Here is a 25,778-nt window from a genome sequence, read left to right as displayed (position 1 = left end):
ACGGCCCAGATGATCCTACAGAGGGGGGGGGGGGGGGGGGACGTCGTTTGCTCTGGCCTGGTGTACATTCAGGCGGAGTAGGAGGCGGTGGAGAAGCTATCACCCAATCCGAGATATCTGGAACAGGAATATCAGTATCAGCACAAAAGGTGGATAAGTCTTCATAGGATTTCAGGGTTGCCGAATGACCATTTTTCCAAGCCGTTAGAGCAAATGGGAAGCCCCAGCGATACAAAATTTGGGAGTTCCGCAGCATAGTGAGGAGTGGGCACAGAGGTCTGCGTTTGTTCAATGTAATACAGGACATATAAGGATACAGGTGCAATGGGGCACCATGAAACTCGAAATTGTGGGGGCCACGGGCTTCGGACATGATGCGCTCTTTGGTTTCATAACCATGAACACAGCAGATAACATCTCTAGTATTAGTAACAGTCCCTTTAGGTTTGAGGTCACAGTATGCTCTGTACAAGTTTATACGGTGGGAGGTAAGTTCTCCCATAACGAGAATAAAGATGGTTTCCAGAGTGACCCAAAGGTCTTAGTCTCCCGGTGCCTCAGGCAGGCCGCGTATTCTGATGTTTCTATGGCCTCTATGGTCCAAGTCCTCCAGGTGACGATTAGTGACAAAGTGCCACCGCATGAATGTGCACAGTCTCTTGAAGTTGAGAGCTGTATTGACTGTTATCAGTGTGAGCCTTATCCAGGGCGTCCACCTGGGTAGGGAGTTGTTTGAGATCCTTGCGAACCACCGCTATATCTGATTTACATGCTTGGGTGACCCTAGTCACTAAATTGTCGAAGTCCATCTCTGTGGGTAAGTCATGGAGAAATGCCAGCCAGGGGGGCTGGCAGAGGGAAGTTGGCAGGAGAAGGAAGGATCAAGGGTCTGGTTCAGTGGAGGGACATACCATGTGTCCTTTTCAGATCCATACCTGCTAAAGGATGGAGTAGCCCTGAGTTCGGCCTGCGAATTTGACCACTGCAGGGGGGCCAGTAACGGAGGAGGCAGTTCATGTGAGGGAGAACAAGGGCATACCAATGCAGTACCTGTGGGATCGTTCGGGAGTGGCCATAATGGCGGCTGTGAGTCAGACTCGGATGACTGAAGAGGTGGTGAAATGGCAAAGTGTACCTGGTCTTATGTGTCTTACCCCGCCAGATGGAAGGCTGCTGTTCTCAGAGAGCCAATGCGCGAGCCCCGACTCTCGTAGCAGTGTCTCGGGGGACTCATTCCCAGAGAGAGAGGATGTAGATGCCGCCGGAGATAAATAAGTCGACAGCAGGGAGTTGTTGCTCGCACAGCCGATGTGCAGGGCAAGTCACATGGCAGGGAGCCATGGTGGGCAGGTGCTGCTGAGCGGGGAGATGCTGGTCCCGGAGTGCGGGCCGCTCGTTGCGGCAATAGGTAAGGCTCCATGGAGGAAAAACCACCCGGAAATGCAGCAGGTTGTGAGAGGTTTCTGGCCACTTTTCTTCCCTAGAGAAGCGTAGGAGGACGGCTATGCCCAAGTGTAGAAAGGTTGAAGTGAAGAGCTGAGGTCTCAGGTATCCATGCGCTTAGTCTTCCGGCCACGGAAACACCCTATTTTACCACATAGCAATGAACGGGACACGTTTTGAAGTCATTCTGAAATTTTTGCATCATAATGATAATGCACAATGCCCGTCTAGTGATGACCCCACATATGACCACTTATTCAAAATCAAGCCGGTAATTTATAATTTCTGCACTAAATTTGAACAAGCTTACATTCCCAAAATGAACATTGCAATAGACAAGTTTCTTGTACATTTTAAAAGGTAGACTAAAACTCCACCAATACCTATCCAGTAAGAGGGCGTGGTTTGGAGTTAAAAATGCGCAAGCTGTGTGAGAGTAGCTCAGGGTACATCTACAGGTTTCGGGTTTATGAAGGGAAGGACTCCATAAAAGAACCCCTGGAATGCCCCCCGTCCTGGAAGTTGGTGGGAAAAACACTTATCAGGACAGGAATCCTGAGGAGATAAAAAGCTTCATACCCCCTCCACACCTCGGTGATTTGCAAGAAAGGAAGTACCAAGAGGAATGAAACAAAATAAAGAAAAACGGCATCTTGAAAAATAACACAAGAGGCAGAGATAAAAGGGATATATATATATATATATATATATATATATATATATATATATATATATATTTATTTATATGGTGCGGTCATGGGTTCCAGAAAAACAATTATTGGTAAGTAATTGTTGTTTTATCATCGCCTATGAAAGAACACATGCGAGACTAGACTAGTAATCATCAGGGAGGCACAACAGCCTGCAGGACCTTGCAACCAAAGGAAGTATCCGCTCCAAAAAAGAAATTGCAGACGATAACATCTAAAAAAAAAAATCCACGTAGCGGCCTTACAAATTTGAGAAAGAGAGGCTCATGCTTTCCCAGCTCAGGAAGTGGCCACTGACCTAGTTAGAGGGAATGTGTCGCTAGAAATTATTATTATTTTTTTCAGTTAAACAATTAGTTTTTAAGTGATTACACATTGTTTAAATTTTTTCACAAGGTCAGGAAATATTATAAATTAAATTCTAATTTATAATATTTCCATGTGCTGGCCACTAGAGGGAGCAGTTCCAAACATTGCAGCATGGTCACTGTGGTAAAGCAACCTCATTGATTTATGCTACAAATTTGGGGTGGACACACTCTCCTCTAGTGTCCCCACACAATCCCCCCTCCCTCCTTCTAGCTAGTGCCAGGAGAAGGAAGGGTTTCAATGTCTTCAAACCTCCTACACTGTGCCACCATTTTCTGAGCGACTGCAGTGTAGGAGGATTAGATACAGGGCTCAGCAGACAGTATCACACAAACATACACGCACATAATACACACATCATACACGAACATAATACACACGAACCTACACGAACATAAATTACCTGCTCCTGCCGCCGCCTCCGCTCCTCTTCCTTGAACATATGGCCCGAAGCCGCGGCCGGAAGTAGTCATCTTACTGTCCGGCAGCGGATTCCGGTCCAAATGAAAATGGCGGCGGATTTCGCTCTACGAACAAGCTTCGTTTTGGTCTGTGTGGGAGCGGCGAATGCGCCGTTCCCACACAGACGGCGTACGCTTCGGAGAATGGAATGGCTCCCGTTCGCATTCTCTATGGGGTTGTATGTGCCGTATTCCATGTCTGTATGTGTCGTTAATCGACACATACAGAGATGGGAAAAAAAAAATGGCAGCCCACATAGAGAAGTAAAAGTCAGAAAACATTAAAAAGTAAAACAGGAGAACACAATTAAATAAATTTTTGGGAAATATTATATTAAAAGCAATATGATAAAAAAATAAAATGATTAACGACACCTTTAAATGAGCTCAAATGTATAGCCTGATTGATCAATCTGGCAATGGATACTGTAGAAGCCTCACTACCTCTACGAGGTCCCTGAAACTGTAGAAGAAGAAAGCTGAAAAAGCCTGAATTTCAGAAATCCTCCTGGCAGATGTAATGGCCATAAGGAAAGTAAATTTTATGGTTAGTAATCTGACAGAAATATTTTATGAGTGGGATTCAGAAGTGATGATGCTCGTATAAAGCTCTTCACCCATGGATATTCGGCTAGCCTAACATCAAGAACGGCACTCAATGCTTCGATCTGGACCTTCAGAGTGCTGGGTCTAAGTTGTTTGTCTATACCAGCCTGTAGGAAATCTAGAATGACTGATATGTTAGGATCTGGCAGAGGATCTTGTTCTGAACCTACAAACTTAGTAAAGGTGTTCTAAACTCTCAAGTAGATGTTAGAGGTCACTTTCTTCTTATTGGCTTAGAGGGCCTACTACCTTGTCCAAAAGACCTTTCCTAGGGAGAATTAACCTTTCAAATTCCATGCCATCAATTGAAGTTTTTTAAGATGCGGACGGAGAAGGGGACCCTGAAAGAGAAGATCTTCCTGATGGGAAGGACCCAAGGAGGAGCTAACGACAGGGACATGAGCCACCTCGGCGCAATCATCACTGTTGCCCGGTCTTCCCTGATTTTCTTTAATACCCTGGGAAGAAGACAAAGGGGTGGGAAGGTAAATCTCAATTCCTGACCTCAGGACTGACTCTGGCGTCCACAGCTACAGGATGATCTAGAGGGTTCAGAGAGTTAAATTTGCCTACTTGCTTGTTCTCCCTGGTGGCAAATAAATCTATCAGAGAAAGACCCCATCTGGAAATAATCTGCATAAAAATATCCCTGTTCAAGCACCACTCGCCTTGCCGGATTCTGACCCTGCTAAGGAAGTCTGCTACATAGTTGTCCTTTCCCCTGAGATGAGCTGCAGATAAGCTGTTGAGGTGGAGATCTGCCAAGAGGAAAATTTACTGCGTTAGTATTTAGAGGTGAGGGCTCTTGTACCTCCCTGGTGATTTATGTAAGCCACTGATGTATTATTGTGTGAGTAAATTCTGTAATTTTTTCCCTGTAAAAGTGGACTTGCAGCTAGGAGACCCTTCTTTATGGCCATCAGTTCCTTGAGATTTGAGGAGGATCTGCTCAAAATATCCAATCTTCCCTGCCAGATATCCTTCCAACCCAATGGACTTGAGTCTATGACTAGGTTGACCAGGTTGTGAACTGACCACGGCATCCCAGATTGGAGATTCTCTACCTTTGTCCACCACAGAAGAGAGAGTCTCACTTCTGAAGAAAGGTGAATTTTGGTGTCTAAAGAGAGGGGGGGAACCATCCACAAGGCCAAAAATCTCCCCCTGAAGTGGTCTGGAGTGATGCTGAGCCCACCTTAATGCTGGGATAGCTGAAGTCATAAGGCCTAGAATGGAGACTGCTTACTGGAGGGAGCACTGGTGGGAAAGAAAGAGATCCATTACCCTGTTCTTCAGGGACTGGACTTTGTGACAGGTGATAAAGCAATTCTGACTAATGGAGTCTAGCTGAACCCCCCCCCCCAAAAAAAAATCTTTATTTTGGAGGGGGCTAGAGCAGATTTTTCCCTTTTTATATTCCACCCCAAGTCCCAGAGGGTAGAGAATAGGCGTTGACAGTGGTTGATGAAAGATTGGTGCGAGGACAAAATGAGTAGAAAGTCGTCTAGATAGAGAACTAGAAGTAACACCTGGATTCTGACGAAGGCCGCTATTTCTGAAATTACCTTTGTGAAAAATCTCAGGGGCCTGAGAAACCTCAAAAGGGAAGAGCCTTGTACTGGAGATGGAGAAGGCTTCCGTTCATTCAGACAGACCACCTTTTAAACCTCTGGGAGGATGCATGTATCGGCATATGGTAACATGCATCCTCTTATGTAGCCATTATAACAACAGAATGTTGAGGCAATAGTTTCCACTCTCAATTTCTTGTATGTTAAAAAGTTTTTCAGGGACCGGACGTTGATAACCCTGAACTAGCCATTGGATTTCTTTACTAGAAGTGGGGGGGGGGGGGGAGAGTAAATATGCTTAAAAAAAACAAAAACACAGTTTGCAGCCTTCGCAAAGGAGGGAAAATAGTAGAATTTGTTCCCTTGCGGCCTTATCATTTAGGTGTCCCTTTAATTGCCCCAGCCAAACCTCCATAGACCTAGCCAGACAAGTAGCCGCAATGCTAGGTCTAAGGCTACCTCCCACAGATTTCCAAGACCTCCTAAGGTATGCATCTGCTTTTCTATCCAGGGGGATCTACTAAAATCCCCAAATCTTCAAAAAGGTAAGGACCCCTATTCTCAACACTTTAGCTACTGGGGTGTCCAGACTAGGGACCTTATCCCAAGGATAAATAAACCAAAAAATGTCTTCACATAACCATCAATCATTATAGACACAAAAAGTCCATAAATCTACTTTATTACTCCACAATTGTGGACCCTCCAATATACATACAAAAAAATAGATTTAAAAAACAATTTAAAAAAAACGGTACCTCTGAGACTATAAACTAGACAACACAATGCCGTATAAACACACAATAGTGCAGAAAAGCGTTCGTAAACACAATCCTAAATATCCATATGAAAAGTGCACAGGTTACACTAAGGTAAGCCTGGACAATATAACAAGTAACAGAGAGAGTACAAGTTACTTCAATTACCTGTAGCTGGCATTGTGGCTGCTCATGGTCTCGAAGGAAAAACGCCAAGATTTGAGGTGTTTTTCCTATAATGATATAATGTCAAGAGATTTTTGGTTTATTTACGTTTGTAGTATGTCTTGGTATTATATATAAGCCTTAAAGATATTATAGGTGCTAATGCCTTATCCCAAGGAGTCCTTTTCACCAAAGGGATATTTCCTGTCTATGGAGGAAGCAATGAAGAACTTTGCCGGGATTCTTCCATACTCTGTCAATGAGAGCTTTCACATTCAGATGTACCGGAAATACCCCCTTCCATCTAGGAACTAATCCTCCAAACATTAAATTGGATACGGATCTAGATTCCCTGACATACTCTAACCCCATTGTCTCGCTGACTGCCTTTAACAATTGTTCGGTATCTTCTGCCCGGAAGGAGGTACTACCAGACTGTTCATTAGAAGAGTCTGATCCAGAGGCTACGTCGCCCTCATCCAAAGCGGTGCCGGAGTCACCAGCACTAAAAAGAGAAAAGGGTGCACTCGAGGTACCAGGCTGAGAACTATTCCTCTTGTAAGCTTCTAATGAGGAAGCCACTTTATCCTTCACAATCTGTTTGATACGGTCTATTAAAAGATGGCGTCTGCTGAGCAATGACCCTATTCAGGCAGACCTGACAAAAGGGGTTAGAGTAAGAGGAGGATAAAGTCTTTTTACAGATTCCACAACTCCTGGCTTTGCTAGAGCTGGACTTCTTAACCACTTTAGTCTATAGAAACATAAAAAAGGCATAGAAAAAAAACCAAACCATTAAGATAACTGAAAATGCATCTTACCAAATGTTCATTGGATCCAAATCATCAGACAGGACAAATACCAGACTGGTCAGCACTTCTTGAATGGACATCACCTATATCAGACATATTCACCACTAATGTCTCTGGTTTTACAGCTCACAGTAATTACAGGCTGAAAACCTAGTTATGCAGATGATCTGCGGTAGCTGGCTGCCTTTTTATATAGTGCCCAGCAGTGCTGTGATTCCTCCCACCAATCTAGCGCCCGGAAGTACCCAAGCCGTCACTGGAAGATCCAAGACGCATCCCAGACACTATCCAGTTCACACTGATAATCCTACTTGCCCACAGTGATTTCATCCCTTCCCCAAGAAGAGAAGAGAGTCGCCGGACAAGCATGCTGCCCGATCCAGCCGACAAGCACATGCAGCACACCGGGAAGGAGACTAGGCAAATAGGCTGCCTTTTACAAGTGCTTACACCATACAAAGGAAGGAAGGCAAATTCATTCCAGCTTCCAGTCCTCAGCCCAGAGTGTGAAAAAAATAAAAAAAAAATAGATACATATATCAAACGGGAGCAAAAGCTCTCCAGAACTACATATCCAAAAGGACAGGAAACATGAAAACTGAGGTGTGGAGGCGGTGTGAAACTTTATCTCCTCAGGTTTTCTGTCCTTAGAGATGGGAGGTCTTCTCGCATGGGTGCGGTCATGGGCGATAATAAATTAATAAATATAGTGTGGGATTTGGTGCACCCACTGCTGGACCAGGGTTATCACCTTTTCATGGATAACTATTTAAAGAGGCTCTGTCACCACATTATAAGTGCCATATCTCCTACATAATGTGATCGGCGCAGTAATGTAGGTAACACTGTTTTTATTTTGAAAAACTATGAATTTTGAGCAAGTTATGCACTGTTTTAGATTTATGCCAATTACTTTCTTAATAGACAACTGGACGTGTTTGTACTTTACCAACTGGGCGTTGTAATGTGAAGTGTATGACGCTGACCACTTCTCTCCATTCATTTTTAGCAGTACTCGCAACACAGCGTGATCTCGCGAGATCATGCTGTACTGTCACATACTCACACATTAACTTTACCGAGGTGTCGGTAAACGCCCAGTTGGTAAAAAACACGCCCAGTTTTCTATTAAGAACGTAATTACCATAAATCTAAAAATGTGCATAACATGCTCAAAAGTGTTTTTTATTTTGAAAAACAATAAATTATCTACATTACAGCGCCAAATCACATTATGTAGGAGATATGGCACTTATAATGTGGTGACAGAGCCTCTTTAACCCCTTAAGGATGCAGCCACTTTTGGACCATATGACAGAGCCTCATTTTTTAAATCTGACGTGTTACTATATGTGGTAGTAACTTGGGAATGCTTTTACCTATCCAAGCGATTCTGAGATCGTTTTCTTGTGACATATTGTACTTTAAGTTAGTGAAAAAATTGTCGATATATTCAATATTTGTGTGTCAAAAACCCCGAAATTGAGAAAATTTGCAAAAAATTAGCATTTTCTAAATTAAAATGTATCTGCTTGTAAGACAGATAGTTATACCACACAAAATAGTTACTAGCTAACATTTCCCATATGTCTACTTTAGATTGGCATCATTTTTTTAACATCCTTTTATTTTTCTAGGACGTTACAAGGCTTATAAGTTTAGCAGCAATTTCTAAAATTTTCAAGAAAATGTCAAAAGCCTATTTTATTAGGGACCAGTTCAGTTCTGAAGTGGCTTTAAGGGCCTTATATATTAGGAACCCCCACAAATCACCCCATTTAAAAAACTGCACCCCTTAAAGTAGTTAAAACCGAATTTAAAAAGTTTAACCCTTTGTGTTTCACAGGAATTAAAGCAAAGTGGAAGGTAAATTTGCTAATTTCATTTTTTTTTTTTTTTGTAGAAATTCCATTTTAATCCATTTTTCCTGTAATACTGAAGGTTTTTAACCAGAGAAACACAACTGAATATTTATTGCCCAGATTCTGAAGTTTTTAGAAATATCACACATGTGGCCCTAGTGCGCTACTGGACTGAAACAAAAGCCCCAGAAGCAAAGGAGCACCTAGAGGATTTTTGGGCATTCCTTTTCTTAAATTATATTTCAGGACCATGTCAGGTTAGAAGAGGTCTTGTGGTGCAAAAATAAAGGAAACACCCCAAAAAAGGACCACATTTAGGAAACTACACCGCTTGAGGAATTCATCTAGGGGTGCAGTGAGCATTTTGACCCCACAGGTGTTTCATAGATTATTAGAATTGGGCAGTGAAAATGAAAAATGACATTATTTTCCAATAAGATGTAGCTTTACCGCAAGATTTTTATTTTTTTCAACAAATAAATGAGGAAAAACACCCCAACATTTGTAAAGCAACTTCTCCAGAGTACGGAAATACCAAACATGTGGTCATAAACTGCTGTTTGGGCAAGCGGCAGGACTCGGAAAGGAAGGCACACCATTTAGCTTTTGGAGTGCTGGATTGATTTCTCTGCACCATGTCACATTTGTAAAGGTACCAGTGCAGTGGAAACCCCCCAAAAGTGACAATTTGGGAAACTACACCACTCAAGGAATTTTTCAAGTGGTATAGGGAGCAGTTTGACCCCACAGGTGTTTCATACACTGGGCAGTAAAAGAATAAAATTTAGATTTTTCAAAGAAAATGTTGTTTAGCCCAAAATTCATAATTTTCACAAGGGGTTAGAGGAGAAAAAGCACCCACAGTTTGTTACGCAATTTCTCCTGAATATGGCAATACCCCATTTGTGGAGATAAACGGCTGTTTGAGCACGTGGCGGGGCTCAGAAGGTAAAGAGCACCATGCAACATCTGAGGCCTACTAAGATAGCATTTACTGCCCTGTGTCATGAAAACATGAGGCTCTGGGGTGTCAAAACATTAGAAACCCAGAAAAAAAAAAGTGACCCCATTTAGGAAACTACACCCCTCAAAGAATTCATCTAGCGGTATAGTGAGAAGATTTAGATTGTAATGTAACACCTTTCAAGGTATTCATCTAGGGGTATAGTGAGAATTTTTAAATTGTGAAGTGACAACCCTCTAGGTATTCATCTAGGGGTATAATAAGAAATACTTTAATTTTAGTAATTAAGGAGGACGACCTGGAAAACCCGCAATGGAGGGAGAGGGAATGGCAGGTCCCACTACCAACCATTCCATAAAATCCAGCCCAAAAAATAAATTAAAGGCCTCAGCAAAAAAAGATTTGCTGAGACAACCAATCTCATCTGGATTTATTCCTCTCACCCAGATTTGCAACCTAGGTGAGAAAGACACTCCCTCGTGTCCTTGGCATAGTGAGAATCTTTAGTTTTGTTTTAGGTGTTTTTTTACACATTTAAAATCATCAAATTTTAAATGGGGCTGGTCAGTAAAAAAAAATGAATAATTGGTCATGGCCAATATGGGAGACAGAAAAGGTGAATGAAGAATAAATTAAAAATCCAAGGAGGTATGGTATATTTTGAAACATTGTTTCATGCACAGGCCGGGATTTGTGGGACATGTCTCACAATGGTATGTGGTGTCCTTACGAATGCCTCGCTTGGCGCACACACGGCATTTTTTTGGGGGCTTGTTTTTTTTTCAGTGGGGGGGATTTCTGTGGGGAAATGCTGGCCGGGAATTATCCTGCTCATGGAAGAATTGGATGAACTGCCCTCTCCTACCTGGTCACCAAATGTCAGGGACTTGATGACCTTTTCCTGAAATTGCAGGAACGTATCCCTACTGCCAGCATATCTGTAGAGGACAAAGGCGTTGTATAAAGCCATCTGTGTAAGATGCACAGACAGATTTTTATACCATACCCTGGTCTTGCGCATGGCGCTGTATGGTTTTATAACCTGGTCAAACAGGTCAACGCCACCCATATATTTGTTGTACTCCTGTACACAAAATGGTTTGGGAACTTGGGTGGTGGATCCACATACTGCCTCTGCTGTCGTGAATGCTGGTCAGTATAAGGACGTCCCTTTTATCCTTATACTTCAGGAGGAGCAGATCGTCGCTGCAGACATCTCTGCTCTCTCCTAATTTTAGGATCTGACCCAGCAAAGTTTTGGGGAGGCCCTTCTGATTTTTGCGGATTGTTCCGCATGCCAAGGTGGATCTGGACGAGAGAACTTTTAACAATGGGACACTTTTGTAAAAGTTGTCCAGATATAAATTTTATCCTTTGCCAAGTAAAGGATGGATAAGATCCCATACTATCTTTCCACAAATTCCTAGGAAGGGGAGGGGGGCATTCTGGGGGATCTCTATGGGAGTCTTTTCCCTCATAGACCCTAAAAGAGTAGGTGTAACCGGTGGCACGTTCACATAGCTTGTAGAGTTTTATGACGTACCGGGCTCTTTTATTGGGTAGATACTGCCTGAAGTGCAGTCTACCCTTGAAGCTCACTAGTGATTGATCCACTGAAATATTTTGTTGGGGGGTATAAACCTTGGAAAAAATTTGGGAGTAGTGGGCAATCAATGGTCTTATTTTATATAGCATATCAAAATTTGGGTCCTGTGGTGGTGGGCAGTGACTATTGTCATTGTAATGCAGGAACTTCAGGATGGCTTCGAATCGCATCCTTGTCATTACTGTGCGGTAAAGGGGGGCATAATATAAAATATATGGGGACCAATAGTCTTTAATAGTGGGCTTTTTTTATGAGACCAAGACTTAAAAATAAGCCCCAAAACTTCCGCAATTCCACTGGGTTTGTGGGGGTCCAATTTTGGCCTCTCCCATAAAATTAGTCGGGATTCTGGGCGATAAATTGTTCCGCATAAACGTTGGTCTGCTGGACAATTAATTCTAAAAGTGCGTCTGAATCAAAAAAAGCTTAAAATAATCAATGGGACTGAAACCCGTAATTTCTATTTGAATGCCTGAGGGAGCTATAAATTCAGGCACCTGGGGGGTATAATTATCCGCAGCTTCCCAGGTCAGCTCAGGCAGAGCAGGACCTACGGCTTTTCTGCGCCGACTGGGGGGTGCAGACTCAGTCACTGGCTGCAGAGGAAGATGGAAGCACGAACTCTGCTTCACCTTCACACGCACTGTCCGTATCGGAACACAGCATTTCATATGCTTTCTCGGCTGAGAAGACTCTTTTGGCCATACTAACGAACTCTTGCTACTTAACTAACAAATATTTTTTGTAACTTTTTTAAAAACGTATTTTATCAAAAAATAAACTGCCACTCTCAACTGTGGAATGAGAACAGACCAGCGACCCTGCTGTATTCAATTAGTAAGGGTACCCTACCTACCAGCGGAAAAACGAAATGAGACGTGGCATTGCTACTTAACAGGGAACTCGGGCAGTGGGCAATATAGGGACACAGCAAGGTGATGGCGACCGGGTACTGCGACAGGTGATAGATGGGCACAGATTACAGAACGGCAGGGGGACAAATTATATATATATATATATAATTTATTTATTAATTTTTTTCTTAACCAGTGGGCACCAAAGGGGGTGATCCCTGGTTAGTGGGCACAAAAGGGGATGATCGCTGTTTTTTTTTTTTTTTTCCTCACAATCTTCAATGTATTTGTACTTGCTTCAGACTGACAAGCTCTCGGACAGGAATGAGCTTGTCAGAGACTGAGATGCCGGCAAAACACTGCTCCTGCGCTGTGATTTGCCTGTCAGTACTGACTGGCCAATCACAGCTCGTGCCGGCATGGGACATGGTGACAGTTTGAAGCTTGGGCGTAACTGTACGCCCGAATGTGGGAAATCACTTTGATTCCGGACGTACAGTCACGCCCAATCGCAGGAAGGGGTTAAAGAGGCTCTGTCACCAGATTTTGCAACCCCTATCTGCTATTGCAGCAGATAGGCGCTGCAATGTAGATTACAGTAACGTTTTTATTTTTAAAAAACGAGCATTTTTGGCCAAGTTATGACCATTTTTGTAGCTATGCAAATGAGGCTTGCAAAAGTCCAAGTGGGTGTGTTTAAAAGTAAAAGTCCAAGTGGGCGTGTATTATGTGCGTACATCGGGGCGTTTTTAATACTTTTACTAGCTGGGCGCTCTGAAGAGAAGTATCATCCACTTCTCTTCAGAACGCCCAGCTTCTGCCTGATCACGCTGTGACGTCACTCACAGGTCCTGCATCGTGTCAGACGAGCGAGGACACATCGGCGCCAGAGGCTACAGTTGATTCTGCAGCAGCATCAGCGTTTGCAGGTAAGTCGATCTTACCTGCAAACGCTGATGCTGCTGCAGAATCAACTGTAGCCTCTGGCCCAGATGTGGCCGACACGATGCAGGACCTGTGAGTGACGTCACAGATCTGCACTGTCAGAAGCTGGGCGTTCTGAAGAGAAGTGGATGATACTTCTCTTCAGAGCGCCCAGCTAGTAAAAGTATTAAAAACGCCCCGATGTATGCACATAATACACGCCCACTTGGACTTTTACTTTTAAACACACCCACTTGGACTTTTGCAAGCCTCATTTGCATAACTACAAAAATGGTCATAACTTGGCCAAAAATGCTCGTTTTTTAAAAATAAAAACGTTACTGTAATCTACATTGCAGCGCCTATCTGCTGCAATAGCAGATAGGGGTTGCAAAATCTGGTGACAGAGCCTCTTTAAGTGCCTTTCCACCAGAAGCATGTTGAACCGTGTGCAAAAACCAGAGAGGTCACACTATAGCTGTGATTGGGCAACCACTAAGAAAGGGAGATAGCAGGGCAATAAACCGCAAGAACATGTTTCTCAAGTATAAGGACAAGAGGGATGTCCTTATGTTGACCACAATGCATGGTAACTGTAGCACCTCTGTCCCTCACCGAGGTACCACTGCAAGGACCCCCAAGCCAGATTGCATCCTAGGCTATAAAAGGTTTATGAGTGGTTGATAACGTACTAAAGCTGTACAGTGCCATGTGGAAAACAGATGTGGTACAAAATGCTTCCGTGCACGTGGTAGAGGTGGCATTGTATAACGCTTATGAGCTATCCCGAAGTGCAGGCCACACAGGGACATGCCTTCAGTTTCAACAGGTGGTTAAGGCCCTTGTATTTGGGAAACAGGAAGGGGAGGGCCCAGTATTTCTTGAAGCAACAGTCCACGTATTGTACCAGGGAAACACTTTTCCAGCGAAATCCCCTCCTCCGATAAAAGGGAAAGAAACCAAAAAAGGTGCAAATAGTGTTACAAAGGGGAAGAGATGCCATTTATCAGTGCGACACCTGCCCCGGTAAACTTGGCCTGTGCATAAATGATTGCTTCAAAGTATATTAGACATCCATGGATTATTAATAGTATCATTCATTTAACCTACTTTTTTTTCAAGGCGTCTTGCGCCCATAAACCTATTCAGCAAAATCCTTGCTCCAAAAGCCAAATGGCACTCTTTTCCTTCTGAGCCCAGCCACGTGTCCAAACAGTAGTTTATGACCACATATGGGGTATTGCCATACTTGGGAGAAATTGCTTTACAGATGTTGGGGTGCTTTTCTCCTTTAGACCTTGTGGAAAATTAAAAAAAATTCTACTTTCTAGTGGAAAAAAAAATAGATTTAAATTCAGCAATACACCTGTGAGGTCAAAATGCTTGCTATACCCCTTGATAAATTACTTTAAAAAGGTGTCGTTTTCCAAATGGAGTCCCTTTTGGGGGGGACCCCACTGTTTTGGCCCCTCAAGGGCTTTGCAAATTCGACATTGCAGGGCCTTTCTGAGCCCTGCCATGTGTCCACACAGCAGTTTATGACCACATATGGGGTATTGACATATTCATGAGAAATTGCTTTACAAATTTTGGGGGGTGTTTTCTCCTGTATTCCCTGTGGAAATGAAAAAATTCTATGTTTATTTGGAAAAAAACAAAAACTGGGTTAAAATTACATTTCTGCAAACATAAAATTTTTAATTTGCACCTCCACTTGAACGCCCAAAGGGTTAAAATACTTTAGATGTTTTGAGGGGTGCCGTTTTTGAATTGGGGTGATTTATGTGGGTTTCTAATGTATGTGCCCATCAAGGCCACTTCAAAACTGAACTGGCCCCCAAAAAGGAGATTTTTTCAAATCTGACGTGTTAGTTTATGTGGTAATAGCTTGGGAATGCTTTTACCTATCCAAGCGATTCGGAGATTGTTTTCTCGTGACATATTGTACTTTACGTCTGAAAAAATTTGGTCGATAAATTCAGTATTTATTTGTGAAAAACACCGAAGTTTGAGAAAATTTTCAAAAAATAAAAATAAAAATCCCCCATATGTCTACTTTACGTTTGCATCGTTTTTTGAACATCCTTTTATTTTTCTAGGACGTCACAAGGCTTAGAACTTTAGCAACAATTTCTCACATTTTCAAGAAATTTCCAAAACCTATTTTTTCATGGACCAGTTCAGTTCTGAAGTGGCTTTGAGGGCCTTATATATTAGAAACTCCCCATAAGTCACCCCATTTTAAAAACTTCACCCCTCAAAGTATTCAAAACAGCATTCAGAAAGTTTCTTAACCCTTTAGGCGTTTCACAGGAATTAAAGAAACGTAGAGGTGTAATTTACAAATGTAATTTTTTTTGCAGAAATTCATTTGTAATAGAAAAATTTCTGTAACACAGAAGGTTTTACCAGAGAAACGCAACTCAATATTTATTGCCCAGATTCTGCAGTTTTTAGAAATATCCCACATGTGGCCCTAGTGCGGTAATGTACTGAAGCACCGGCCTCAGAAGCAAAGGAGCACCTAGTGGATTTTGGGGCCTCCTTTTTATTACAATATATTTTAGGCTCCATGTCTGGTTTGAAGAGGTCTTGTGGTGCCTAAACAGTGGAAACCCCCAAAAAGTGACCCCATTTTGGAAACTACACCCCTCAAGGAATTTATCTAGTTGTATAGTGAGCATTTTAACCCCACAGTTTTTTTGATGAATTTATTGGCGTTAGTCTGTGAAAATGAAAATCTACATTTCTTCTGAAGAAACAGACATTTTTAATTTTTGCAAGGAATAAAGGAGAAAAAGCACCCCAACATTTGTAAAGAAATTTATCCTGATTACGGCAATACCCCATATGTGGTCATAAACTTATATTTGAACACATTACAGACCTCAGAAGGGAAGGAGCGCCATTTGGGTTTTGGAGCTCAAATTTTGCTATAATGGTTTTCGGTGCCATGTCCCATTTGCAACGTCCTGGAGGGACCAAAACAGCGAAAACCCCCCAGAATCCAAGAGCGCAAATGCCTCTTCAGCGGTATAGAACTTGCCTGGCATTTTTTTACGTATTTTTTTTTTTACTTATTTTTTGTAAGTTTTAATAAAAGTAACAAAGAAAAAAGTCCACTAATCCATTGATCAATTAGTTTTTTTTACAAGTTTTTCGGCGCGGAAACCGCTCCGCAAAACTCGTCAAAAACTGCCCGAAAATGTCTCCCATTGATTTCAATGGGAGTTGGACGAGCTTTTTTACCGTGAGCAAAAAACTCTGTGTGAACACAGCCTAACAATGAAGCAATGTATTTAGAAGTTACAGACGTGTAAAATATATGAATAGATTTATATAAGTATATGTGTGTATACGTATATATTACATGTACGTATATATCTATATGATGTTATATTCGTCCAATAAGAGACAGCACTCCAATTTGTGATAGAAAAAACGGCTTTTTATTAGCCCCTGTGCGACGTTTCGGCTCTTTACATGGAGCCTGCTTGAGAAAGGCTCCATGTAAAAAGCAGAAACGTCGCACAGGGGCTAATAAAAAGCCGTTTTTTCTATCACATATTGGAGCGCTGTCTCTTATTGGACGAATATTGAGGATCTGGGAGCAGTGATCGGGCTCCTGGGACGTGCACCCACCTATATTCCTGACTGGTGCTGCTGGATGGTGGACATTCTATATGATGTTATAGATATAGAACATCCCTAATTATTAATTTTTAGTATTAACAAATTTCAAATATATATATATATATATTAAAAAAAAACACACATTATAAGCCCTAATTGATTATTAACTAACTAATTGTCCTAGTCTGAGTACTATCTACCTAACAGACAGGGGCGTAACTAGGAAAGACTGGGCCCCATAGCAAACTTTTGACTGGAGCCCCCCTCCCCTGGGTGTCACACAACCCCCCCTTGTAGATAGTGCCTTTTTTAGAGCCCCCCCGTAGATAACGCCATACAGCCCCCCATAGAGAACGCCATACAGCCCCCCCGTAGAGAACGCCATACAGCCCCCTTTGTAGAGAACGCTATACAGCCCCCACTGTAGATAACGCCATACAGCCCCCTTTGTAGATAACGCCATACAGCCCCCACTGTAGATAACGCCATACAGCCCCCTCTGTAGATAACGACATACAGCCCCCTTTGTAGATATCTACAAAGGGGGCTGTATGTCGTTATCTACAAAGGGGGCTGTATGGCGTTATCTACAAAGGGGGCTGTATGGCGTTATCTACAAAGGGGGCTGTATGGCGTTCTTTACTGGGGGGGCTGTATGGCGTTCTTTACTGGGGGGGCTGTATGGCGTTCTTTACTGGGGGGGCTGTATGGCGTTCTTTACTGGGGGGGGCTGTATGGCGTTCTTTACTGGGGGGGCTGTATGGCGTTCTCTACTGGGGGGCTGTATGGCGTTCTCTACTGGGGGGCTGTATGGCGTTCTCTACTGGGGGGGGCTGTATGGCGCTCTCTACTGGGGGGGGCTGTATGGCGCTCTCTACTGGGGGGGCTGTATGGCGTTTTCTACGGGTGGGCTGTATGGCGTTTTCTACGGGGGGGGCTGTATGGAGTTTTCTACGGGGGGGCTGTATGGAGTTTTCTACGGGGGGGGGCTGTATGGCGTTTTCTACGGGGGGGGGGGGGGCTGTATGGCGTTTTCTACGGGGGGGGGGGGGGCTGTATGGCGTTTTCTACGGGGGGGGGGGGGGGCTGTATGGCGCTTTCTACGGGGGGGGGGGGGGCTGTATGGCGCTTTCTACGGGGGGGGGGGGCTGTATGGCGTTTTCTACGGGGGGGGGGGCTGTATGGCGTTTTCTACGGGGGGGGCTGTATGCCGTTTTCTACAGGGGGGGCTGTATGGCGTTTTCTACAGGGGGGGCTGTATGGCGCTTTCTACAGGGGGGCTGTATGGCGTTTTCTACAGGGGGGGGCTGTATGGCGTTTTCTACAGGGGGGGCTGTATGGCGTTTTCTACAGGGGGGGCTGTATGGCGTTTTCTACAGGGGGGGGCTGTATGGCGTTTTCTACAGGGGGGGGCTGTATGGCGTTTTCTACAGGGGGGGCTGTATGGCGTTTTCTACAGGGGGGGCTGTATGGCGTTTTCTACAGGGGGGGCTGTATGGCGTTTTCTACAGAGGGGGCTGTATGGCGTTTTCTACAGAGGGGGCTGTATGGCGTTTTCTACAGAGGGGGCTGTATGGCGTTTTCTACAGAGGGGGCTGTATGGCGTTTTCTACAGAGGGGGCTGTAGGGCGTTTTCTACAGGGGGGGGCTGTATGGCGTTTTCTACAGGGGGGGGGCTGTATGGCGTTTTCTACAGGGGGGGCTGTATGGCGTTTTCTACAGGGGGGGCTGTATGGCGTTTTCTACAGGGGGGGCTGTATGGCGTTTTCTACAGGGGGGGGGCTGTATGGCGTTTTCTACAGGGGGGGGGCTGTATGGCGTTTTCTACAGGGGGGGGGCTGTATGGCGTTTTCTACAGGGGGGGGCTGTATGGCGTTTTCTACAGGGGGGGGGCTGTATGGCGTTTTCTACAGGGGGGGGGCTGTATGGCGTTTTCTACAGGGGGGGGGCTGTATGGCGTTTTCTACAGGGGGGGCTGTATGGCGTTTTCTACAGGTGGGCTGTATGGCGTTTTCTACAGAGGGGGCTGTATGGCGTTTTCTACAGAGGGGGCTGTATGGCGTTTTCTACAGAGGGGGCTGTATGGCGTTTTCTACAGAGGGGGCTGTATGGCGTTTTCTACAGAGGGGGCTGTATGGCGTTTTCTACAGAGGGGGCTGTATGGCGTTTTCTACAGAGGGGGCTGTATGGCGTTTTCTACAGAGGGGGCTGTATGGCGTTTTCTACAGAGGGGGCTGTATGGCGTTTTCTACAGAGGGGGCTGTATGGCGTTTTCTACAGAGGGGGCTGTATGGCGTTTTCTACAGAGGGGGCTGTATGGCGTTTTCTACAGAGGGGGCTGTATGGCGTTTTCTACAGAGGGGGCTGTATGGCGTTTTCTACAGAGGGGGCTGTAGGGCGTTTTCTACAGAGGGGGCTGTAGGGCGTTTTCTACAGAGGGGGCTGTAGGGCGTTTTCTACAGAGGGGGCTGTAGGGCGTTTTCTACAGAGGGGGCTGTATGGCGTTTTCTACAGAGGGGGCTGTAGGGCGTTTTCTACAGAGGGGGCTGTAGGGCGTTTTCTACAGAGGGGGCTGTAGGGCGTTTTCTACAGAGGGGGCTGTAGGGCGTTTTCTACAGAGGGGGCTGTAGGGCGTTTTCTACAGAGGGGGCTGTAGGGCGTTTTCTACAGAGGGGGCTGTAGGGCGTTTTCTACAGAGGGGGCTGTAGGGCGTTTTCTACAGAGGGGGCTGTAGGGCGTTTTCTACAGAGGGGGCTGTATGGCGTTTTCTACAGAGGGGGCTGTATGGCGTTTTCTACAGAGGGGGCTGTATGGCGTTTTCTACAGAGGGGGCTGTATGGCGTTTTCTACAGAGGGGGCTGTATGGCGTTTTCTACAGAGGGGGCTGTATGGCGTTTTCTACAGAGGGGGCTGTATGGCGTTTTCTACAGAGGGGGCTGTATGGCGTTTTCTACAGAGGGGGCTGTATGGCGTTTTCATACAGCGTCCCCCCTCTGTAGGGAACGCCATACAGCGTCCCCCCTCTGTAGGGAACGCCATACAGCGTCCCCCCTCTGTAGGGAACGCCATACAGCGTCCCCCCTCTGTAGGGAACGCCATACAGCGTCCCCCCTCTGTAGGGAACGCCATACAGCGTCCCCCCTCTGTAGGGAACGCCATACAGCGTCCCCCCTCTGTAGGGAACGCCATACAGCGTCCCCCCTCTGTAGGGAACGCCAGACGGCCCCCCCTTGTAGGGAACGCCATACAGCGTCCCCCCTCTGTAGGGAACGCCATACAGCGTCCCCCCTCTGTAGGGAACGCCATACAGCGTCCCCCCTCTGTAGGGAACGCCATACAGCGTCCCCCCTCTGTAGGGAACGCCATACAGCGTCCCCCCTCTGTAGGGAACGCCATACAGCGTCCCCCCTCTGTAGGGAACGCCATACAGCGTCCCCCCTCTGTAGGGAACGCCATACAGCGTCCCCCCTCTGTAGGGAACGCCATACAGCGTCCCCCCTCTGTAGGGAACGCCATACAGCGTCCCCCCTCCGAAAAAAATGCGACCTACAGTGTGTCCTACAAAAGACATGTATCCCCAATCCACAGGGGGGGCTGTATGGCGTTTTCTACAGGGGGGGGGCTGTATGGCGTTTTCTACAGGGGGGGCTGTATGGCGTTTTCTACAGGGGGGGGGCTGTATGGCGTTTTCTACAGGGGGGGGGCTGTATGGCGTTTTCTACAGGGGGGGGGCTGTATGGCGTTTTCTACAGGGGGGGGGCTGTATGGCGTTTTCTACAGGGGGGGGCTGTATGGCGTTTTCTACAGGGGGGGGCTGTATGGCGTTTTCTACAGGGGGGGGGCTGTATGGCGTTTTCTACAGGGGGGGGGCTGTATGGCGTTTTCTACAGGGGGGGCTGTATGGCGTTTTCTACAGGTGGGCTGTATGGCGTTTTCTACAGAGGGGGCTGTATGGCGTTTTCTACAGAGGGGGCTGTATGGCGTTTTCTACAGAGGGGGCTGTATGGCGTTTTCTACAGAGGGGGCTGTATGGCGTTTTCTACAGAGGGGGCTGTATGGCGTTTTCTACAGAGGGGGCTGTATGGCGTTTTCTACAGAGGGGGCTGTATGGCGTTTTCTACAGAGGGGGCTGTATGGCGTTTTCTACAGAGGGGGCTGTATGGCGTTTTCTACAGAGGGGGCTGTATGGCGTTTTCTACAGAGGGGGCTGTATGGCGTTTTCTACAGAGGGGGCTGTATGGCGTTTTCTACAGAGGGGGCTGTATGGCGTTTTCTACAGAGGGGGCTGTATGGCGTTTTCTACAGAGGGGGCTGTAGGGCGTTTTCTACAGAGGGGGCTGTAGGGCGTTTTCTACAGAGGGGGCTGTAGGGCGTTTTCTACAGAGGGGGCTGTAGGGCGTTTTCTACAGAGGGGGCTGTAGGGCGTTTTCTACAGAGGGGGCTGTAGGGCGTTTTCTACAGAGGGGGCTGTAGGGCGTTTTCTACAGAGGGGGCTGTAGGGCGTTTTCTACAGAGGGGGCTGTAGGGCGTTTTCTACAGAGGGGGCTGTAGTGCGTTTTCTACAGAGGGGGCTGTAGGGCGTTTTCTACAGAGGGGGCTGTAGGGCGTTTTCTACAGAGGGGGCTGTAGGGCGTTTTCTACAGAGGGGGCTGTATGGCGTTTTCTACAGAGGGGGCTGTATGGCGTTTTCTACAGAGGGGGCTGTATGGCGTTTTCTACAGAGGGGGCTGTATGGCGTTTTCTACAGAGGGGGCTGTATGGCGTTTTCTACAGAGGGGGCTGTATGGCGTTTTCTACAGAGGGGGCTGTATGGCGTTTTCTACAGAGGGGGCTGTATGGCGTTTTCTACAGAGGGGGCTGTATGGCGTTTTCATACAGCGTCCCCCCTCTGTAGGGAACGCCATACAGCGTCCCCCCTCTGTAGGGAACGCCATACAGCGTCCCCCCTCTGTAGGGAACGCCATACAGCGTCCCCCCTCTGTAGGGAACGCCATACAGCGTCCCCCCTCTGTAGGGAACGCCATACAGCGTCCCCCCTCTGTAGGGAATGCCAGACGGCCCCCCCTCTGTAGGGAACGCCATACAGCGTCCCCCCTCTGTAGGGAACGCCATACAGCGTCCCCCCTCTGTAGGGAACGCCATACAGCGTCCCCCCTCTGTAGGGAACGCCATACAGCGTCCCCCCTCTGTAGGGAACGCCATACAGCGTCCCCCCTCTGTAGGGAACGCCATACAGCGTCCCCCCTCTGTAGGGAACGCCATACAGCGTCCCCCCTCTGTAGGGAACGCCATACAGCGTCCCCCCTCTGTAGGGAACGCCATACAGCGTCCCCCCTCTGTAGGGAACGCCATACAGCGTCCCCCCTCTGTAGGGAACGCCATACAGCGTCCCCCCTCTGTAGGGAACGCCATACAGCGTCCCCCCTCTGTAGGGAACGCCATACAGCGTCCCCCCTCTGTAGGGAACGCCATACAGCGTCCCCCCTCCGAAAAAAATGCGACCTACAGTGTGTCCTACAAAAGACATGTATCCCCAATCCACAGGGGGGGCTGTATGGCGTTTTTGGCGACCGGTGCTCAATTCATTTCTACGGAGCTGCCGACACAGACCCCGGAAGTCCGAGGTTTGTGATGGAGAACTTCAGGGGACTTTCAGTCCCCCGTTCTCCCTATCAATGCCAACGATCACACATGTATCCCCTATCCTGTGGAGAGGGGATACATGTCTTTTGTTTAATGGCAGAGCGGGGAGATACCTCCCTGATCTGCCGTAGTGTTCATTGGCGTCCCGCTGTAGCAGACATAGCGGCTGCTAGCGGAGCCTCCAGCCATGGTGGGGGCCCTCATGCCGCGGGCCCCGTAGCAGCCGCTACGGCGGTAGTTACACCACTGCTAACAGACTACCTGAACTATTTCTAGCTGCCTACACTAAACTATGTGGAGGTGTTGTGTGTTTTTCACATTCATTGTGTCTTTATAGGAGACACACACCAGCTGCTCGGCACAGCTTCTTCTCCCCCACTGTCTCAGAACGATCTGACAGGGAGGGAGGAGAAACATTGTAACAAACAGCACGTAAGTTTGCTGTTGCAACAAACTTTGCTGTGAACACCATGATTAGTTTATCATGGTGATCACGTCATCAGGACCGACACCAATCCGGTCCTGATGTCTTCTCTCAGCACTTAGGCTGCTAGTAGCAGCGAGTGCTGAGAGATTCAGAGCACAGGGAGAGCGCTGTGCACTCTGTTCTGACAGCACATAGATTAACGGGTTGCAGAACAAAAGCCCAGCACGGCAGCCCGTTAATCTATGTGGGCTGGTCGTGAAGGGGTTAAGTTATAAAAACTTATTTTTTCAAACATCCAATTTCACTGCAGTTTTTTTTTGTACAGCATACATCAATTATAAATGTCACTAAACATTTTGTGCAGATTGTTATGGTCATTACGATAACAAATGTGTATATTATTTGTTGTTTTGGGACTTCTATTTAATAACATTTATTGTAAAAAAAAACAAAAAAACTTTTTGGTTTTTATTTATTACTTTATTTTTTAAAATTCATTTTACTTTTTTTTTTTTTTAAATATCCGATAGGGGGATTTTTAATTCTGACTTATTTTTCAACTTTAATGTACTGGCATATATGTATATGCCAGTACCTTAGGCTGTGTACTGATCATACAAAGGCAGTTGCTACGGCATATCTAAGTATGCCCAAACAGGAAATATGGTCAGACAGCTCTGGGGTACTTTTAATGGACCCTTGGCTGTCTTTCCATATAAGGCTTGTCCCTCGATTGTGTCAGAGATTCCCTGTGATGTGATCAAAGAAGGGTTTCCCCTTCATCATTTTCCCTTTGAATGCCACGATCAGCTTTAAACATCTTTTAACTACGGAGATTAAAGGTTTCACTGATCTGTAAGAGAAGGGCTGCGGCTGTGTATTGAGGGTATGTTCACACGCTTAATAAAAAAAACGTCTGAAAATACGGAGCGGTTTTCAAGGGAAAAATACTTCCTTGGGTGGGGGATGATGCGAGAACTTTATCTTGTAACCGGTTGACACCACCTCCTGAACCAAGGCGTCGTCCACAAGAAAGCCATATCTCCAGAGGGGAGTCATATCTCCAGTGCAACGGTTTCTCCAAAGCCAAGCAAGAATTACTCTAAGCGGAAGCAACAGCTAGGCCACAAAGCAGAACCTGCAGCCATAAATGCAGACTTGGTTTGGGAATCTAAATTCTTGTCAAGAGGTTCACTGAGTGATGTCGTATCAGACAGTGGGATGGGGTTGCTCTTTAACAAACGCGAGAAAGGCGGATCTACAGAAGTAGAAACAGACCATTTTTAAATCAAGTTCACCAGAAAAGGAAACTGCAGTAACGCTTTATGAAACAGCCAGTTAACTGTCAGGATATTTCCATACTTTGCATAACATTTTCTCAAACTTGCTTTGGTTTGGTTTGGAAAGTAGAGCATTAAGCTATGTTCACACAGAGTATTTTGCCGAGTTTTTTGACTTCAATGGGAGGCGTCGGCGTCTTTTTCCCGCGAGCAGTAAAACTGCCTCGCGGGAAAAATAAGCGACATGCCCTATCTTCGGGCGCTTCCGCCTCTGACCTCCCATTGACTTCAATGTGAGGCAGAGAAAGCGTATTTCACGGTGTTTTATGCCCGCGGCGCTCAATGGCCGCTGGCGAAAAACGCAGCGAAAATCGGCGTGCAGGGAGAGGAAAATCTGCCTCAAACTTCCAAACGGAATTTTGAGGCAGATGTTCCTCCTGCAAAATACTCCGTGTGAACATAGCCTAAGGGTGCTTTTTCCTGAAAAGGGGTGATAAGGTCATCCATTACATGAAAAATGTCCCTCACAGCACGAATAAACGCCTGCATGGCAGCTGACAATTGTAAATCCTGTTCTAACTCTGAATCTGAGGATACACTGGAGAAAAGACTAATCCTGATTAAGATTAAATTAAATATTGATATAGCCCCTGGCCCAGATGGCATTCATCCACGTTTGTTAAGGGATTAATACAGGTATTAAGGCCTTAACAGTATTATTGAGCTCAGTAATGGGCAGACCATTGTATCCCATCTTCTTATACTCTCTTGTAACAGGATCAGTGCCACAGGATTGGAGGACGGCTGATGTCATACCAATATTTTAGAAGGGTATAAAGGTGGAACCGAGTAAATACGTCCAGTAAGTTTGACATCTGTGGTATGCAAAACATTTAAAGGGAAGGTGTCGCGAAAAGTTTTTTTTATATAAATTTGCTTACAGTATGTTATTAAAATAAATTTTATTTGTGTTTTACTTTTTTCTTACTTTTACTTCACTATGGGGCTGCCATTTTTTTTTTCATCTCTGTATGTGTTGATTAACGACATATACAGAGATGGAATACGGCACATACATCCCCATAGAGAATGCGAACGGGAGCCGTTCCATTCACTATAGTGTACGCTGTGTGGGAACGGCGCATGCGCCGATCCCACACACAGTCCAAAAGAAAGGTCGAGCGACATCCGGCGCCATTTTCATGTGGACCGGAAAACGGGGCCGGACAGTAAGATGACTACTTCAGGTCGCGGCTTCCGGACATATGTTTCAGGCAGCGAAGACGCGAGGAGTAGGATCGGAGGCAGCAGCGGCAGGTAAGTTGTGTTTGTGTATGTGATGTGTGTATTATGCTCGTCTTATACGGTCTGATTGCCACTGTATCTAATCCTCCTACACGGTGTGCCGCCATTTTCTGAGCGAATGCACAGTGTAGGAGGATTAGAAGATTCAACCACCTTGTTCTCCTGGCACTAGCCAGGATAAGGGAGGGGGGGGGGGATTGTGTGAGCACACTAGAGCGTGTGTGTCTACACCATATTTGCAGCATAAAGCAATGAGGTTGCTTTACCACATTGCAATGCTGCAATTTTGAGAATTGCTCCCTCTAGTGACCAGCACATGGAAATGTTATAAATTAGAATCTAATTTATAATATTTCCTGACTTAAATTAAAACAATCACTTAAAT

General features: G+C 45.8%; 1 protein-coding gene across 3 annotated transcripts in view; it reads right to left on the bottom strand.

Moving 5' to 3' along the window:
* GGNBP2 (gametogenetin binding protein 2) overlaps window positions 1–25,778 on the bottom strand; it is a 240,155-nt gene that overhangs the window by 20,722 nt on the left and 193,655 nt on the right. The window contains exon 12 of one of the 3 annotated variants that reach the window (XM_075853531.1): window positions 6,087–6,151. The exons of the other annotated variants lie outside the window; for them this stretch is intronic. Coding sequence (XP_075709646.1) covers window positions 6,087–6,151 — 65 coding nt within the window. The remainder of the gene's footprint in view (window positions 1–6,086; window positions 6,152–25,778) is intronic. 3 annotated transcript variants of the gene reach the window in all.

The sequence above is a fragment of the Rhinoderma darwinii genome, chromosome 2 (genome assembly GCF_050947455.1).
Source record: "Rhinoderma darwinii isolate aRhiDar2 chromosome 2, aRhiDar2.hap1, whole genome shotgun sequence".
In the NCBI taxonomy this organism is placed as follows: domain Eukaryota; kingdom Metazoa; phylum Chordata; class Amphibia; order Anura; family Rhinodermatidae; genus Rhinoderma; species Rhinoderma darwinii.
This window is presented reverse-complemented; position numbering and strand designations above follow the sequence as displayed.